At 36.3% G+C, this 18,792-nt stretch overlaps 1 protein-coding gene across 5 annotated transcripts in view; it reads right to left on the bottom strand.

Moving 5' to 3' along the window:
• Window positions 1–18,792, bottom strand: part of OLA1 (Obg like ATPase 1) — a 181,680-nt gene that overhangs the window by 153,945 nt on the left and 8,943 nt on the right. For all 5 annotated transcript variants that reach the window (XR_016394132.1, XR_016394133.1, XM_089916657.1 and 2 more), the window contains exon 3: window positions 3,007–3,150. Coding sequence is in view for 3 of the 5 variants with exons in the window: in XM_089916657.1 (XP_089772783.1) it covers window positions 3,007–3,150 (144 nt within the window). In the remaining 2 variants the exon portion in view is untranslated. The remainder of the gene's footprint in view (window positions 1–3,006; window positions 3,151–18,792) is intronic.

Below are 18,792 nucleotides of genomic sequence, written 5' to 3'. Positions count from 1 at the left end.
ATATCACCCATATGATAAATATAAAGTACAGTAGCATAGATATGAGAGGAAAGGCCCTGAAGTTGAAGAAAGAAGCCTGGGGTTTTAGCCCTGGTTGACGTTAACTATCTGTATGACCTTGAGCAAATCATTTCACCTTTCTGGGCTTCCGTTCCTTTTATAAGGAAACCACACAGGACAATCTATAGCTCTGAGATTCTGTTTTCTAATGAAAACGAGCTTCTTAATTCTGATTCTTGATATAAGGCCAGGATAAAGGTTTAAACCATTAATATCATATCTCAAAAAATAAAAACTTGAGCCCTAATTCAAAGATTTTCTATATACTGTACCAATGATTTTAAGACTACTTTATGTTTTTAGACCTTATGAAACTTTCTTGTGATTAAAATAAGGTTAAAAATCTTTTTAATCACTATGATATAATGAACACAGAATACCAAAAACATTTATAAGTCTTTCTTCAACAGAAACAAATGAAAATGATGAGGAGGATTTTTCTTCCATCAAAAAAACAAACAAAAAACCTGGAAACTTGCAATATAACAGATAAGTTTGGGGTTGCAAGAAGAAAAACTATGAATTACTATCAATTCTTCCTTATTTGCTTGACCACAAAGAGGACAAAATTAAGTTATGGAAAAAATGAAGATGGGTTCCCATTCAACTTTTGTATTTCCATAAAGGTGTTTAATCAGCGTTTACCAGTAAAGCAAAAGAAATTTTGAGAAATTAATTCCCTCACTGCCTAAAATTTCAATAAATTTGAAGTCCATGAGCTTTATTATTGATTTTTTTTTTAATAACATGACATTTCTTTATTTATTTATTTGGTTGCATTGGGTCTTAGCTGTGGCAGGCGGGCTCCTTAGCTGCAGCTCACGGGCTTCTTAGTTGCGGCACGTGTGTCCCTTAGTTGTGGTAGGCGGGCTCCTTAGTTGCAACAGGCGGGCTCCTTAATTGTGGCATGCGAACTCTTAGTTGCGGCATGCATGTGGGATCTAATTTCTTGACCAGGGAGCAAACCCAGGTCCCCTGCACTGGGAGCTCGGAGTCTTAACCACTACACCACCAAGGAAGTCCCTCCAAGAGCTTTATTATTGTTGTTGTTCTCTTCATGTCTCTGGAGAATTTCAGCAATGTCACATGACCACACAGCCCCTCAGTGGCAAAGGCTCACACAAGGAGAGAGTCAGAGTGGGCAGAGAAGGCAGCACAACAGCAGCTGTGGCCTGGACAAGGAAGGCATCTGGGCAGGACAGCAGCCCAGCAATAGGCAGGGCCCAAGCCAGGAGAGTGTCCAAACTGGGCAACAACCTGGTGGGTTCAAGGAATTTGCAACATATAAAGGGAATGAGCAAATAAGCACATTATGGGGACAACTGGAGAAAACAAAATGGAATCTGTGAATTAGATGATAATATTAGATCATTGTCAATGTCCTGATCATGATGGTTTACTGTGGTTATGTAGGCGAGTGTCTATACTTAGCAAATACAAACTGAAGAATTAAAGTGCAATGTGGCATCATGTCTGCAAGTTATTTTCAAAGGTTCAGAGAAATTTGAGTGAAAGGCATACAAACATTCTACATATAATTTTGCAGCTTTTATATAAAATTGAAATCATTTAAAAATAAAAAGTTTTTAAAAAGGATTCAGAAGTCAGCTTGAGGAGCCAATTTGAGGGATATAATTTGAGCTATATCCAATGACTGTGACATATTATAACCAAGTGAGTAACACTGATATGAATGAATAAATGAAAACAAGAAAGCTCTTCTTACAGCAGAATGTCAACTAATAAATGAAGAAGAAATGGTGGAATTGCAAAATCATCATATGACAATCATCACAGTAATAATTAATTCATAAAAAAAATCAATAGATGCTAAAACTAGAGGATGAAAGTAAGAGAAGTAAATAAATTTGGTATATATTCTGTAGTTAGAACTCATAGGAATTGCTGATAGGTTGGATGTGGGGGTGAGGAAAGAAAAGAACCAAGGATAGATCTTGGGCTTTAACGTAAGCAACTGAAGAAATAATAGTACTATTTATTGAATTATAAACGTCTTGAGGAAGAACAAATTTGACACAGGCAGGGTGAAATCAAGAAGTCCATTTAGGACATGTAAAATCGGAGGCACCTGTTTAGCCTTCTAAGTGTCAGTGTCAAGCAGGCGGTTAGATATACATCTAGAGTTCAACAGAGTTCAGGGCTGGAGACAAAAATTTGGGATTTATCACCACATTCAAAATAGTGAAAAACTAAAAGCAAACTAAATTCTCAATAATAGGGAAATGGTAAATAATCTGTGTACATTCATATAACATAGTACTAAACATTATATTAGAAATTATTATTTAAATCTGTACTTTTTAATCTAGAAAAATATTATCGATACCCCAAGTAAAAATATATCAAAAGTATGGAAGGATCTACCTCAAAAGTATTTATATCTATTATATCAAGGTAGAAGTATAGGTGATTTTTACTCCTCTCTTTATACATTTCCATATTGTCTGAACTTCCTACAATAAAACTGTATTATCTTACTTTTTCTAATTAAAGATATAATACATGCTGTTATAAAAACTTCAAACAGAGAGAACTACAAGAAATGAAGAAAAAAATGACCTAAAAATTCCATTCCCCAGAGATAACCATCAATTAGTTTGTGATCTTCAGTTCATACATTTTCCTATGAATACACACATACATGTATCATTTTACATGAATGGAATCACATAATACAGACTAATTATGCCCTCTACTTCACACTCCCCAGAAAAAAATAACTTCAATGTTAACAATGGATGTATCCTTCCTCACCCTTCTCCAGGTTCTAGGTTACTTTTATAATCACCCAAAACAATAATGCTACATTAATTTTGAAATAAACAACACAACCCTTCTACATAATTTTAAATATATCACTTATATATATTTACTCAATCTATACAGGGCCAACCACATGAACAATGGCATAAAGATTCTTCTTACCTTGCTGGTTTGTGGTACTGGCAAAGAAAGTCAAACCTTTCATCTGGCACAGGTACTCTGCTCTCATTAGGATCAATAGTGCAGAATGGGAAGTTTTCTGCTGAAGCTTGACTATTGGTTAATACATTGAAGAAAGTAGATTTCCTAAAATGAATAAAAACGATTTCAATCAATTCTTAGGCTAACACTGAGAAAAATTTATCTCACTCTAATTTCAATGCTCAAATAAAATCCATAAGGATTATAAAACAAATCTGGGAATGCAGGGTGGAGGGTAGGGCGGGGAATACATTTTTACTAACAGAAACGAATGAAATTTACAACAATGCAGCTCATGATTTACAATTAAGTTATGCTCCTCTCTCAGTCTATTTGGAACGTGAAAAGCATCTCCCCAAAGAATCTTTGTTATAAATGATAACTAGTCTCACAACACACCACAAAATCTATTTTACTCCTAAAGTACCTGGAACACCAGTATCATTTCACCTGTATCTAGTATAATCTTCTCTGGCATAAATGTAGAGAGGTGTGCATTTAGTTAGGTCAATTACTTCACAAGCATTGGCTAATTGTCTAATAGGAAATGGGAGTTTGGAGCTCAGACTCCCTTCTAATTGTTAGTGCATAAGAATTACTGGTAATCTAGAACTGTGAATGGTGGATTGTGAAAGTCAAAATGTGAATTTTTTCCAAGGTATAACTTTAATCAAGAAAAAGCTATTAAAAATGAAAGAACTGTTCACTAATTTTCTGTTATCTGATTTTTATCAGATAATACACACTCAGAGAATGCCAACTCGTATTACTATTCTATCTTTTCCAAACACTTTTTAAGGTAAAAATGTCTCCCAGATGAGATCTAACCCTATATTCATCAGAAGTTTATACTTGCTACAGTTAGTTCATCTGACTGAATTTTAAATCAGAGAACCAGTCCTTTTTTTTTTTTTTTTAAACTCTGAGACCCTTTTAAAAGAGTAATGAACAGGGACTTCCCTGGTGGTCCAGTGGTAAAGAATCCACCTTACAGTGCAGGGGACGTGGGTTCAATCCCTGGTCAGGGAACTAAGATCCCACATGCCACGGGGCAACTAAGGCATCACGCCACCACAACTACTGAGCTCGCATGCCTCAACTAGAACCCCCAAGCAGCAAACTATAGAGCCCACCCGCTCTGGAACCCGCGCACCACAACTACAGAGCCCACACACCCCGGAGCCAGTGCACCACAACTAGAGAGGAGAAAACCCACACGCCACAACTAGAGAGAAGCCCGCACACTACAAGAGCCTGTGCGCCACAACTAAGACCCAACGCAGCCAAAAATAAAAATTTTTTTAAAAAGCCATCTCTAAGACACCCTCTAAAAATAAAATAAAATAAAATAGTAATGAACAAAAGGCAACAAGGAAGGCTTACCTAAATACTACTGGTGAGAAGGATGGTTTGGCAACGATATATTAACTTGAACCTGCCCATAGGTCTTTAAGATATTGCTCTTATATCACATTCAGACTAAATATTTAGGATTAAAGTAGAAAAGTTTCCAAAAACAGCCACTTAAATCATTACTGGTTACTTAGAGTACCAATGGTCAAATCAGTAGCTTTCAAATGCTTGCCTATAACAGACTCAGCTGAGAATTTAAAGGCATGCACTACCAGGTCTCTTTCCAGATTTGGTGTAGGTCCCAGTATTTTAACTCAGCTAACAACTCACTGAATAATACTGACTGTTGTAGAATTTATATTGGTAACCTCTAAGAGCCTGGTAACAATCCCAGAACTCTAGGAATGATAATTAAGAGGAAATTACTAGCTCCTATAGAGACAGCTTTTCTTTTCAATCCTGTTAAGATAAATGTCATAGTACTTAATTTAAAATAGTCTGTATATTTATCAAGTTATAGTCCATCTATTTCAAGAAAGACACTGAAGATTAATACAATTTTTAAAATTAATATATAAAATAAGGCAGATAATTTTTAAAAAGAAAACTCACATTCAAATTATGAGCTTTAAATGCCATGTCCATTAAAAATAACGAGGACTTCTTGGAGAAATTACTAGTTCCAGGTCTGGGACCAGAAGTATACAAGATGAATCTCAAACAATTTTTTCCCAAGGGAAAACAAGGAACCTACTGAAGGCCATAGAGTCCTATCAAAAGCACTCTGGAGCCAATCTGAATAGGCCCACAGGCCAAAGATGGGTCAATCTGAGCATCTTTAAGGATAGCTACAATGAACTATAACAAATCAAATAACTTCATATCCATGAGCTGTTAATAATCCTCAACAAGACAAAATCAAAAAAAAAATTAAAAAAAAACCCTCTCTGGCTACCTTTTAATGATGCTAGGTGATTGATTCTTCTGATAACCATTGAGTGAAACATTCATTGTGTCTTTCCTATATAAACTGCACTTTTAGAGTAACAAAGAATTGATGAAGAAAAGATTCTTTTATAGACATATTCCAGCCAATAAATGAAAAAAGAATAAAAAACTTAGAATACCACCATTTTGCAACCACTAAGGAACTAATGAATTGGGTAATTATCACCAATGATCATTAACTGTCTCCCCCCCAAAAAGTACCTCCTAACAATTATGTACACCATCTTTCAAGTATTCCTGACATAAAAAATTATATGATCAAAAATTATCTGAAACTTACCTGATCAAGCCTTTAGATATTACTATCACTTAACAGAAAATACAGAGGACAGGAGAACATATTAAATGACACCACATAGATGCAATTAAGAAAATTTGGACTTTGGAAAATTCTGTAAGACTAACATCCAGATTTCTCTAACAAGTCAACTGGTGGGGGGAGGAAATTCTGCTTCTGGGTGAGATGCAAAAGCTAACAGCAGACTAGAACTCTCACCCCAAACTAGAAAAGCCATTTAAATGCAGAATACAGAAAGTATCTGTTTGAAGGGGCTAAGAATCTAGAAATGGGACATTTGCCCATTCTAGGCAAAGTAAGGCGGCCAAGAATCCAGGGATCTCTCTTATGCAAGAACAGGTTTACTCATGTAAGCTGATGCTGGAGTACAGGGAACCCAGCAAAGAATTAGGAGAAGACTTGGAGGATGGACCTCAAGAACACAACCAGTTTTCCCCTCAGGATACTGCTCCCAAAAGGGAGAATTACAAAAGTGTACTGAAGTAAATGAACTGGAGAGTAATACGCTCCATACCTTATTCCCCTCCCTACACAAAAATAAAACATAAAAAGTGATACTTAGGTTGCCAGAACAATCCATAAGTCCTTATTTACCGAAAATGTAAGTAAAGGGAATTCCCTTTGTGGTCCAGTGGTTACAATTCCGTGCTCTCACTGCCAAGGGCGCAGATTCAATCCCTGGTCAGGGAACTAACATCCCAGAAGCTGCACAGTGCAGCCAACAAATAAAAATTTTAAAAAATAAAATGTAACTAAAATATTGCATACCTGCAACAAAAACATTACAAAATAATGGTACAATAAAAATACTTCAAGGAAAATTTAAATATCTTAATTAATCCACTTACAAGACATTTGTGCCTTTCTTGGGGGACAAAAAAAGGGCAGTTGTATTTTTGTATACTGTAGATAAAAAACTGCTCGTTGCTATTACCACAGTCACAGTAATTGCAATATAAAAAGTCCAGGGGCTTCCCTGGTAGCGCAGTGGTTGGGAGTCCGCCTGCCGATGCGGGGGACACGGGTTCGTGCCCCAGTCCAGGAGGATCCCACATGCCGCGGAGCAGCTGGGCCCGTGAGCCATGGCCGCTGAGCCTGCGCGTCTGGAGCCTGTGCTCTGCAACAGGAGAGGCCACAACGGTGAGGGGCCCAAGTACCGCAAAAAAAAAAAAAAAGTCCATAGGGAGTTCATGGAGTTATTTTCAAATTTATTGGTTTTATTAAGTACTGCATTTTTGACTGCCTTCCTGGACAAAAATATGTTTAATACTAAAGAAAAAAGTTTATCCCTTAAAACATATTACACAGTAAAAATAAAGAAAAGAAAGTCCCATTATCTCTTAGGCTAAAAAAATGCTTACATGCAGTCAAACTAAACATGGAAGACATCTCCATTTTCACAGGTCACCTCATCTTGGACATGATTTTAAATTTCATAAAGTCCAAGTAATCTGTACCTTCCAATAGCTTTGTACGTACAAAAAAGTAAAAAGGAAGAAGGAAAAAGAAAATTTTCTAAGGATTATTAGTACAGCCTTTAGCGGCAAGTTAAGACATTTTGATCTATTCAAATCTATTAAAGAAAAGCCTTGCAAAAGCAAAGAATTTTAAAGTTTTGGCTTAAATTGGAGTGGTAAAGCCCATAAGGCTTTTTGTGAAATGAGAATTTTACACACACACACACACATTCAGATCCCTTATAAGGTTATTATTGAAGCTTGAAAGTATAAGATTCAAAATTGTAGGGATCTCTCTTATGCAAGAACAGGTTTACATAAATATTATTTCAGCAATGATATTAAAAAAAAGAGTGGCTAGACTTAATGTATGCCCCCTCCACTTAAGACTTAAATACTTTATTTTTGAAATTATATATTTTACTGTAATAAATAAATCTGACTGAATATATGTTTTATCTAAAACCTTATGCAAAATTACAATATGTATAGGGAAGTCAGGATACCAATGCAAACTCCCCCAGCATTCTGAATTAACCATTCATACAACACACAACCAAAAGCATGGAAAGAAGTAGAATATTCTTTCGAAATGTTTTGAATTTAGATATAACTAAACTGTTAAAAAATATCTATCTGCTAGATACAGAAAACAAAAAAGACAGGAATAAATACCAATGTGTATATACATGGGTTAGTATAACCACATATTTTTCCTAATTCTATCAGGTGAGAGGGCTTAAAAGAAGTAACACCCCAGCAGTAGGATCACATCTAGAGCCCAGATCTTAGTTTCTAAATACCATTCTTCGATAAAAGAAACCAAGGCTCTCTGGAGACAAGGTTGGGACACGAAAAACACACTATTAGCCTGAAATATCTTACAGTGTCAGAGAGTAAGGAAATGCTTGAAAAGAAAAAAAAAAGACAGGAAAAAAAAAGAAAGGAAAAAACAAAAAGAATAGAAAAAAAAGATGGAGGCATGTAAAAAGGACATAAAACGCAACTTAAAGGAGCTCCCAATGACCAAATCTGAACAATTTGAGCAATAAAATAAATACTGATAATATTGGATTAAAACCCAAAGAATAAAAAAAATTTCACTGAGTCTAAATAGAACTATATAAACGACTGAATAAATAACTTAATTGTAGGGGAAAAAAAAAACATTCCATACAGAAGAATTCCAAATAATAAATGTAAAAGGAATAAGGGAAGTAGAATATCACCATTAGACCACCACACTAATAATTGCTGCAGGCAAAATCCACTAAGAAGTGATAAAGTTTAGCTGGGGAAACTTTAAGAAGAAACAGAATATTTAAATAGCCTCAAGATACCTTTCCCCCATAATATTAATTAATTACTGTGGTGATTTTAACGAATGTCCACAAATTCTTTGCTACTCATTCCTTCAGGAGGTGGAGCTTAATTCCCCTCCCCTTGAGCATGGATTGGACTTAGTGACTTGCTTCTAAGGAACAGCCTATCAAAAAGAAAAAGGATAATTTTACAGTGGAGAAATCTGGCAGACACCACCTTAACCAAATGATCAAGGTTAACATCACCAGTGACAAATCATGTTGCTATCACATGTAGCCCCTCAATATGACACAATGAGAAAGGCACTTCACCTCCACAGTGTTCTTCCCAAAAGTCTATTGCATGATTTCTGATACCAAAATATATTATAAAACTACAGTAATCCAAATAGTGTGGAACTGACATAAAGATGGACCCATATACCAGTGGAACAGAATAGAGAGCCCAGAAATAAATCCTCCCATATACAGTCAGATAATCTTTGACAAGAGTATCAAGACCACACAATGGGGAAAAGACAGTCTCTTCACTAAATGACACTGAGAAAACTGGATAGCCACATGCAAAGGAATGAAGACCCTTACCTTACACCATACACAAAAATTAACTCAAAATGGATTACAGACCTAAAGGTAGAGCCTAAAACTATAAAAGTCACAGAGGAAATGTAGGGGAAAAACTTTGTAACACTGGATTTGGCAATTATTTCTGAGATATGACACCAAAAGGACACGCAACAAAAGCAAAATTAGAAAAAAAATGAGACTACCTCAAACTTAAAAACTGCACATCAAAAGAAACAATCAACAGAGTGAAAGGTAACCTATAGAATGGGAAAAAAATAATTGCAGATCACATGTCTGATAAAGAGTTAATATCCAGAATGTATAGAGAACTAGTATAACTTAACAACAACAAAAGTAACTTTAAAAAGTAACATTAAAAAGTAGCAAAGGACCTCAATAGACATTTCTCCACAGAAGATAAACAAATAGCCAAGAAACATATGAAAAGATGCTCAACATCACCAATCATCAGTAAAATGCACATCAAAACCACAATGAGGTATCACCTCGCACCCATTAAGACAGTCACTATCAAGAAAACAGAAAACAAGCGTTGGCCAAGACGTAGAGAAATTAGAACTCTGGTACACTGTTGGTGGAATGTAAAATGGTACAGCTGCTATGGAAAACAGTATGAAGGTTCCTCAACAAACTAAAAATAGAATTACCATGTGATCCAGCAACTCCACTTCAGGGTATTTACCCAAAATAATTAAAAGCAGGATCTCAAAGTGATATTTGCACACTCATGTTTACTGCAGCATTATTCACAGTAACCAAAAGGTGGAAGCAGCCCTAATGTCTATCGACAGAGGAATGGATAAAGAAAACGTCCACAGCATGAGGAAACATCAAACTGGAATTGAGAGACATTATACAAAATACCTGAATAGAACTTTTCAAAAGTAAATGAAATTTTTCATGACCTTTAAAAGGTCTATACAGGAAAAGAAAAAGGACATTAGCAGGAAAACTGGTGAAATCCAAAACAGTCTACAGTTAATAGTAAATAAATAAATGAGCAAAAAAAAAATCTTAAATTATATGATATAGCAACAGTGACCAGGCTTCAGGTTCAAGATGGTGGAGTAGAAGGACGGGCTCTCACTCCCTCTTGCAAGAGCACCAGAATCACAACTAACTGCTGAACAATCATTGACAGGAAGACACTGGAACTCACCAAAAAAGACACCCCACACCCAAAGACAAAGGAGAAGCCGCAATGAGACAGTAGGAAGGGCGCAAGCACAATAAAATCAAATCCCATAACTGCTGGGTGGGTGACTCACAAATTGGAGAATACTTATACCACAGAATACTTATACTCCACCCAGTGGAGTGAAGGTTCTGAGCCCCACTTCAGGCTTCCCAACCTGGGGGTCCGGCAACGGGAGGAGGAACTCCCAGAGAATCAGACTTTGAGGCTAGTGGGATTTGATTGCAGGACTTCGACAGGAGTGGGGGAAAAAGAGACTCCACTCTTGGAGGGCACACACAAAGTAGTGTCCACATCAGGACCCAGGGGAAAGAGCAGTGACCCCACAGGAGACTGAACCAGACCTACCTGCTAGTGTTGGAGGGTCTCCTGCAGAGGCGGGGGTGGCTGTGTCTCACCATGAGGACAAGGACACTAGCAGCAGAAGTTCTGGGAAGTACTCCTTGGCACGAGCTCTCCCAGAGCCCGCCATTACCCCACCAAAGAGCCAGGGTAGGCTCCAGTGTTGGCTCCCCTCAGGCCAAACAACCAACAGGGAGGGAACCCAGCCCCACCCATCAGCAGAGAGGCATATTAAAGTTTTACTGAGCTCGGCCCACCAGAGCAACACCCAGCTCTACCCACCACCAGTCCCTCCCATCAGGAAACTTCCACAAGCCTCTTAGATAGCCTCATCCATGAGAGGGCAGACAGCAGCAACAAGAAGAACTACAATCCTGCAGCCTATGGAACAAAAACCACATTCACAGAAAGATAGACAAGATGAAAAGGCAGAAGGCTATGTACCAGATGAAGGAAAAAAATAAAACCCCAGAAAAACAGCTAAATGAAGTGGAGATAGGCAACCTTCCAGAAAAAGAATTCAGAATAATCATAGTTAAGATGATACAGGACATCGGAAAAAAGAATGGAGGCAAAGATCGAGAAGATGCAAGAAATGTTTAACAAAGACCTAGAAGAATTAAAGAACAAACAAACACAGATGAACAATACAATAACTGAAATGAGAAATACACCAGAAGGAATCAATAGCAGAATAACTGAAGCAGAAGAACAGATAAGTGGCCTGGAAGACAGAATGGTGGAATTCACTACTGCAGAACAGAATAAAGAAAGAAGAATGAAAAGAAATGAAGACAGCCTAAGAGACCTCTGGGACAACATTAAACACAACAACATTCACATTATAGGGGTCCCAGAAGGAGAAGAGAGAGAGAAAGGACCAGAGAAAATATCTGAATAGATTATAGATGAAAACTTCCCTAACATGGGAAAGGAAATAGTCACCCAAGTCCAGGGAGCACAGAGAGTCCCATACAGGAAAAACCCAAGGAGAAACACACCGAGACACATAGTAATCAAATTAGCAAACATTAAAGACAAAGAAAAATTATTGAAGCAGCAAGGGAAAAATGACAAATAACATACAAGGGAACTCCCATAAGGTTAACAGCTGATTTCTCAGCAGAAACTCTACAAGCCAGAAGGGACTGGCATGACATATTTAAAGTAATGAAAGAGAAGAAACTACAACCAAGATTACTCTACCCGGCAAGGATCTCATTCAGATTCGATGGAGAAATCAAAAGCTTTACAGACAAGCAAAAGCTAAAAGAATTCAGCACCACCAAACCAGCTCTACAACAAATGCTGAAGGAACATCTCTAAGTGGGAAACACAAGAGAAGAAAAGGACCTACAAAACAAACTCAAAACAATTAAGAAAATGGTAACAGGAACATACATATCGATAATTGCCTTAAACGTGAATGGATTAAATGCTCCTACCAAAAGACGCAGGCTTGCTGAATGGATACAAAAACAAGACCCATATATATGCTGTCTACAAGAGACCCACTTCAAACCTAGGGACACATACACAATGAAAGTGAGGGGATGGAAAAAGATATTCCATGATAATGGAAATCAAAAGAAAGCTGGAGTAGCAATACTCATATCAAATAAAACAGACTTTAAAATAACGAATGTTACAAGAGACAAGGAAGGACATTACATAAAAATCAAGGAATCAATCCAAGAAGAAGATATAACAATTATAAATATATATGCACCCAAAAAAGGAGCACCTCAACACATAAGGCAATGGCTAACAGCTATAAAAGAGAAAATTGACAGTAACACAATAATAGTGGGGGACTTGAACACCTCACTTACACCAATGGACAGATCATCCAAACGGAAAATTAATAAGGAAACACAAGCTTTAAAAGACACAATAGACCAGATAGATTTAACAGATATTTATAGGACATTCCATCCAAAATAGCAGATTACACTTTCTTCTCAAGTGCTCATGGAACATTCTCCAGGATAGATCACATCTTGGGTAACAAATCAAGCCAAAGTAAATTTAAGAAAACTGAAATCATATCAAGCATCTTTTCTGACCACAACGCTATGAGATTAGAAATCAAGTACAGGGAAAAAAATGTAAAAAACACAAACACATGGAGGCTAAACAGTATGTTACTAAATAACCAAGAGATTACTGAAGAAATCAGAGGGAATCAAAAAATACCTAGAGACAAATGATAATGAAAACACGACGACCCAAAACCTATGGGATGCAGCAAAAGCAGTTCTAAGAGGGAAGTTTATAGCAATACAATCCTACCTCAAGAAACAAGAAAAATCTCAAGTAAACAATCTAACCTTACACCTAAAGGAACTAGAGAAAGAAGAACAAACAAAACCCAAAGTTAGTAGAAGGAAAGAAATCATAAAGATCAGAGCAGAAATAAATCAAATAGAAACAAAGAAAACAATAGCAAAGATCAATGAAACTAAAAGCTGGTTCTTTGAGAAGATAAACAAAATTGATAAACCATTAGCCAGACTCATCCAGAAAAAGAGGGAGAGGACTCAAGTCAATAAAATTAGAGATGAAAAAGGAGAAGTTACAACAGACACCACAGAAATACAAAGCATCCTAAGAGACTACTACAGGCACCCCTATGCCAATAAAATGGACAACCTGGAAGAAATGGACAAATTCTTACAAGGTATAACCTTCCAAGACAGAACCAGGAAGAAACAGAAAATATGGACAGGCCAATCACAAGTAATGAAATTGAAACTGTGATTTAAAAGTCTTTCAACAAACAAAAGTCCAGGACCAGATGGCTTCACAGGTGAATTCTATAAAACATTTAGAGAAGAGCTAACACCCATCCTTCTCAAACTCTTCCAAACAACTGCAGAGGAAGGAACACTCCCAAACTCATTCTATGAGGCCACCATCACCCTGATACCAAAACCAGACAAAGATACTACAAAAAAAGAAAATTGCAGACCAATATCACTCATGAATGTAGATGCGAAAATCCTCAACAAAATACTAGCAAGCAGAATGCAACAACACATTAAAAGGATCATACACCATGATCAAGTGGGATTTATCCCAGGGATGCAAGGATTCTTCAATATATGCAAATCAATCAATGTGATACACCATATTAAGAAACTGAAGAAGAAAAACCATATGATCATCTCAATAGATGCAGAAAAAGGTTTTGACAAAATTCAACACCCATTTATGATAAAAACTCTCCAGAAAGTGGGCACAGAGGGAACCTACCTCAACATAATAAAAGCCATATACGACAAACCCAGAGCAAACATCATTCTCAATGGTGAAACACTGAAAGCATTTCCTCTAAGATCAGGAACAAGACAAAGATGTCCACTCTCACCACTATTATTCAACATAGTGTTGGAAGTCCTAGCCATGGCAATTAGAGAAGAAAAAGAAATAAAAGGAATATAAATTGGAAAAGAAGAAGTAAAACTGTCACTGTTTGCAGATGGCATGAAACTATACATAGAGAATCCTAAAGATGCCACCAGAAAACTACTAGAGCTAGTCAATGAATTTGGTAAAGTTGCAGGATACAAAATTAATGCACAAAAATCTCTTGCATTCCTATACACTAATGATGAAAAATCTTAAAGAGAAATTAAGGAAACACTCCCATTTACCACTGCAACAAAAAGAATAAAATACCTAGGAATAAACCTACCTAGGAAAACAAAAGACCTGTATGCAGAAAACTATAAGACACTGATGAAAGAAATTAAAGCTGATACAAACAAATGGAGATATATACCATGTTCTTGGATTGGAGGAATCAATATTGTGAAAATGACTATACAACCCAAAGCAATCTACAGATTCAATGCAATCCCTATCCAATTACCAGTGGCATTTTTTACAGAACTAGAACAAAAAATCTTAAAATTTGTATGGAGACACAAAAGACCCCAAATAGCCAAAGCGGTCTTGAGAGAAAAAAAAAGGAGCTGGAGGAATCAGACTCCCTGACTTCAGACTATACTACCAAGCCAGTAATCAAGACAATACGGTACTGGCACAAAAACAGAAATATAAATCAATGGAACAGGATAGAAAGCCCAGAGATAAACCCACACACCTATGGTCAACCAATCTATGATAAAGGAGGCAAGGATATAAAATGGAGAAAAACACAGTCTCTTCAATAAGCGGTGCTGAGAAAACTGGACAGCTACATGTAAAAGAATGAAATTAGAACACTCCCTAACACCATACACAAAAATAAACTCAAAATGGATTAGAAACCTAAATGCAAGACCGGACACTATAAAACTCTTAGAGGAAAACATAGGAAGAACACTCCTTGACATAAATCACAGCAAGATCTTTTTTGATCCACCTCCTAGAGTAATGGAAATAAAAACTAAAATAAACAAATGGGAATTAATGAAACTTAAAAGCTTTTGCACAGCAAAGGAAACTACAAACAAGATGAAAAGACAACCCTCAGAATGGGAGAAAATATTTGCAAATGAATCAACGGACAAAGGATTAATCTCCAAAATATATAAACAGCTCATGCAACTCAATATTAAAAAAAAATAACCCAATCCAAAAATGGGCAGAAGACCTAAATAGACATTTCTCCAAAGAAAACATACAGATGGCCAAGAAGCCCATGAAAAGCTGCTCAACATCACTAATTATTAGAGAAATGCAAATCAAAACTACAATGAGGTATCACCTCATACCAGTTAGAATGGGCATCACCAGAAAATCTACAAACAACAAATGCTGGAGAGGGTGTGGAGAAAAGGGAACCCTCTTGCACTGTTGGTGGGAATGTAAATTGATACAGCCACTATGGAGAATAGTATGGAGGTTCCTTAAAAAATTGAAAATAGAATTACCATATGACCCAGCAATCCCACTACTGGGCACATAACCAGAGAAAACCATAATTCAAAAAGATACATGCACCCCAATGTTCATTGCAGCACTGTTTACAATAGCCAGGACATGGAAGCAACCTAAATGCCCATCAACAGACAAATGGATAAAGAAGATGTGGTACATATATACAATGGAATATTACTCAGCCATAAAAAGGAATGAAATTGGGTCATTTGTAGAGACAGGGATGGATCTAGAGACTGTCATACAGAGTGAAGTAAGTCAGAAAGTGAAAAACAAATATCGTATATTAACGCATATACATGGAACCTAGAAAAATGGTACAGATGAACCAGTTTGTAGGGCAGAAATTGAGACACAGATGTAGAGAACAAACGTATGGACACCAAGTGGGGAAGCGGTGGGTGGGGGGTGGTGTGATGCATTGGGATATTGGGATTGACATATATACACTAATATGTATAAAATGGATAATTAATTTTAAAAAATGCAAAAAAAAATTGTGAAAATAGAAAAAAAAAAGTGACCAGAATTCTGAAAAATAAACAATGAAAATTAAAAGATTTAACAGAAAGTAAATTATGAAGTACTTTTAAGGTACACAATTACTGTTGATAACAGGAAAGAATGAGTGGGAGAGCATATCCATTGTCCAAAAGATTATTCATAACATATTGAAAAAGAAAACAAATAATTCCCAAGTCATGAATTTCCATGAAAGAGGAGGCACCCTGGAATACTGAGAAGTATACAATAAGATTTAAGTTCATTTAAATGTTATTGGGGAATTTTGCTTCCCCTTCTATTTATGGAACTGCCCTCCTGACACAAAGAGCTAGGAAATCAGATAAAATATGAAATAAACAGTTTTCAAACAGGGGACAGTATGTAGCACAGGACTGTGTTCCCTGTGAAAACAACAAATGAACTAAGCTCTAAAACTACCCTAGCTTACTGCCTAAAGGTGGTTTCAAAGCCACAGCACAGGGAGGGGGAACCAATAGAACCCGGCAGTCATGCCAAGTTAAAGAGACTGAGATGAGAGTTTGAGCAGGCCAAAGCAGCTAAAATTTACAGGACAGCATACTAGAAAGGAAGCAGCTGCACAGAGAGAGGGCTCTGGAGATAAGCAGAAGGTATCTTCAAGAATATGGCTTAGTAATATTTGTACATGAGGAAGCTCAGTCTCCAAAGGCCAGGAGAAAAAAAACACTCAAAAGCAGCACAGTGAACAGTTCTCAGGTTCACACGGAGCTTGGAACAGTTCACATCCCCACCAGCCAGAGCAGAGAAAGATATAATAATATAAGGGAACTTGGGTAGAGTCCTCAAAGAGTCACATCTTAGTATCCGAGCTAAAGTAGCACCAGAGCAAAAAATATTATGAACTCATCATAAGAAAATATAATAAACAGCCTCAAAACAATCAAAATGATACACAAAAACTAAATGCCAGAACAAAGTCCTACAGTCGTTAAAGGAATACTATAACATTCAGCACTCAACATAAAATCCAGCATCTGGAATCCAATAAAAATTAACAGGCATGCAAAGAAGCAGGAAAATATAGATCCAAAGCAAGATAAAAGTCAATAAACACAAACACAGTAATGATAGAGATGATGGAATTAGCAGACGAGGACCTTAAAATAAATGTAATAGATTTTTAAAAATTTTTCTGAAGGATATAAAGGTAAATATGAAGATAATGAAAATATGAAAACCATCCAGACAGAACTATTGTATAAAAAATACAGTATATGAAAAAATTGAATTGAAATGAAACACATTGGATGTGACTAACTGTAGATTAGACACTGCAGAAAAGATCAGTGAACATGAAGACAGAACAATAGCAGCTATCAAATGAAGCACAGGGGGAAACAATTGGACAAAAACATAACCAGAGCTTCAGTAGAATATTACCTAGTGGACTAACCCATATGTAATAAAAGTCTCAGAAGAAGAGGAAGGGAAAGGAGGAGAGGGGAAGAAAAGAGCATTTGAAGAAATGCTCTGGCCAAATATTTTACAAATTTTATGAAAATCATAAACTCACAAGCCTAAAGTCTCAACAGACCCCAAGCAAAAGAGGCATAAGGAAAACCACATCAATGCATATGAAAATCAAATTTCTGAAAACCAGTAGTAAAGAGAAAATTTTAAAGAAAGCTATAGGAAAAAAAAACAACAACAACACATTATGTACAAAGAAACCACGATAATAACGACAACAGACTTCTCATTAGAAAGCCAGAAGAAAATGGAAGATACCTTCAATGTGCTGAAAGAGAAACTGTTCCTGGAATTCCCAACGAAAACCGTTCCAAAATGAAGGCATAATAAGCACATGAAAAGATGCTCAATATTATTAGGCATCAAGGAAATGCAATTCAAAACCACAATGAGATACCACTTCATGCCTTCGCTATAATTAAAAAGATGATAACAATCAGAGACCACAAATAACAAATATTAGCTAGGATGTGGAGAAAAAAGAACCCTGTACACTGTTAGTGGGAACAAAAATTGCTGCAACCACTGTGGAAAACAGCACGCAGGTTCCTCAAAAAACTAAAAGTAGAACTACCATATGATCCAGCAATTCGACTTCTTGGGTACATATCCAAAGAAAATGAAAATACTAATTCTAAAAGATACATACACCCCAGTGTTCATAGCACCATTATTTACAATAGCCAAGATATGGAAGCAAACTAAGTGTCCATGAACAGATAAAGGGATAAAGATAACATGAGATACACACCACACACACACACACACACACACACACACACAATGGAATACTACTCAGCCATTAAAAAAAAGAAAGAAATTCTGCCATTTGCAACAATGTGGCTGGACCTGGAGGGTATTATGCTTAGTGAAATAAGTCAGGCAGAGAAAGACAAATACTGTATATTATCACTTATACGTGGAATCTAAAAAACAAAACAAACCAGTGAATATAACAAAAAATAAACAGACTCACAGGTGAAGATAATGAGGAATGAAAAAATATGAAAACTATCCAGACAGAACTATTGTATAAAAAATAAAATATCTGAAATAAAATGAAATCAAAATGAAGATACAGAAAACAAAATAGTGGTTATCAGTGAGGACAGGGAAAGGGTGTAGTGGCAAGATGCGGGTAGGGGAGTAAGAGGTAAAAACTAATATGTATAAAATAAATAAGCTACAAGGATATGTTGCACAGCACAAGGGATATAGCCAATATTTTATAATAACTATTAATGAAGTATAATCTATAAAAATTTTGAATCACTATGTTGCACA

Source organism: Delphinapterus leucas, chromosome 8 (assembly GCF_059928025.1).
Source record: "Delphinapterus leucas isolate spDelLeu-1000000601 "Yukka" chromosome 8, BTC_Dleu_Yukka2, whole genome shotgun sequence".
Taxonomy (NCBI): domain Eukaryota; kingdom Metazoa; phylum Chordata; class Mammalia; order Artiodactyla; family Monodontidae; genus Delphinapterus; species Delphinapterus leucas.
The sequence above is the reverse complement of the archived record's forward strand: the minus strand, read 5'-3'. Positions and strand labels throughout refer to the sequence as shown.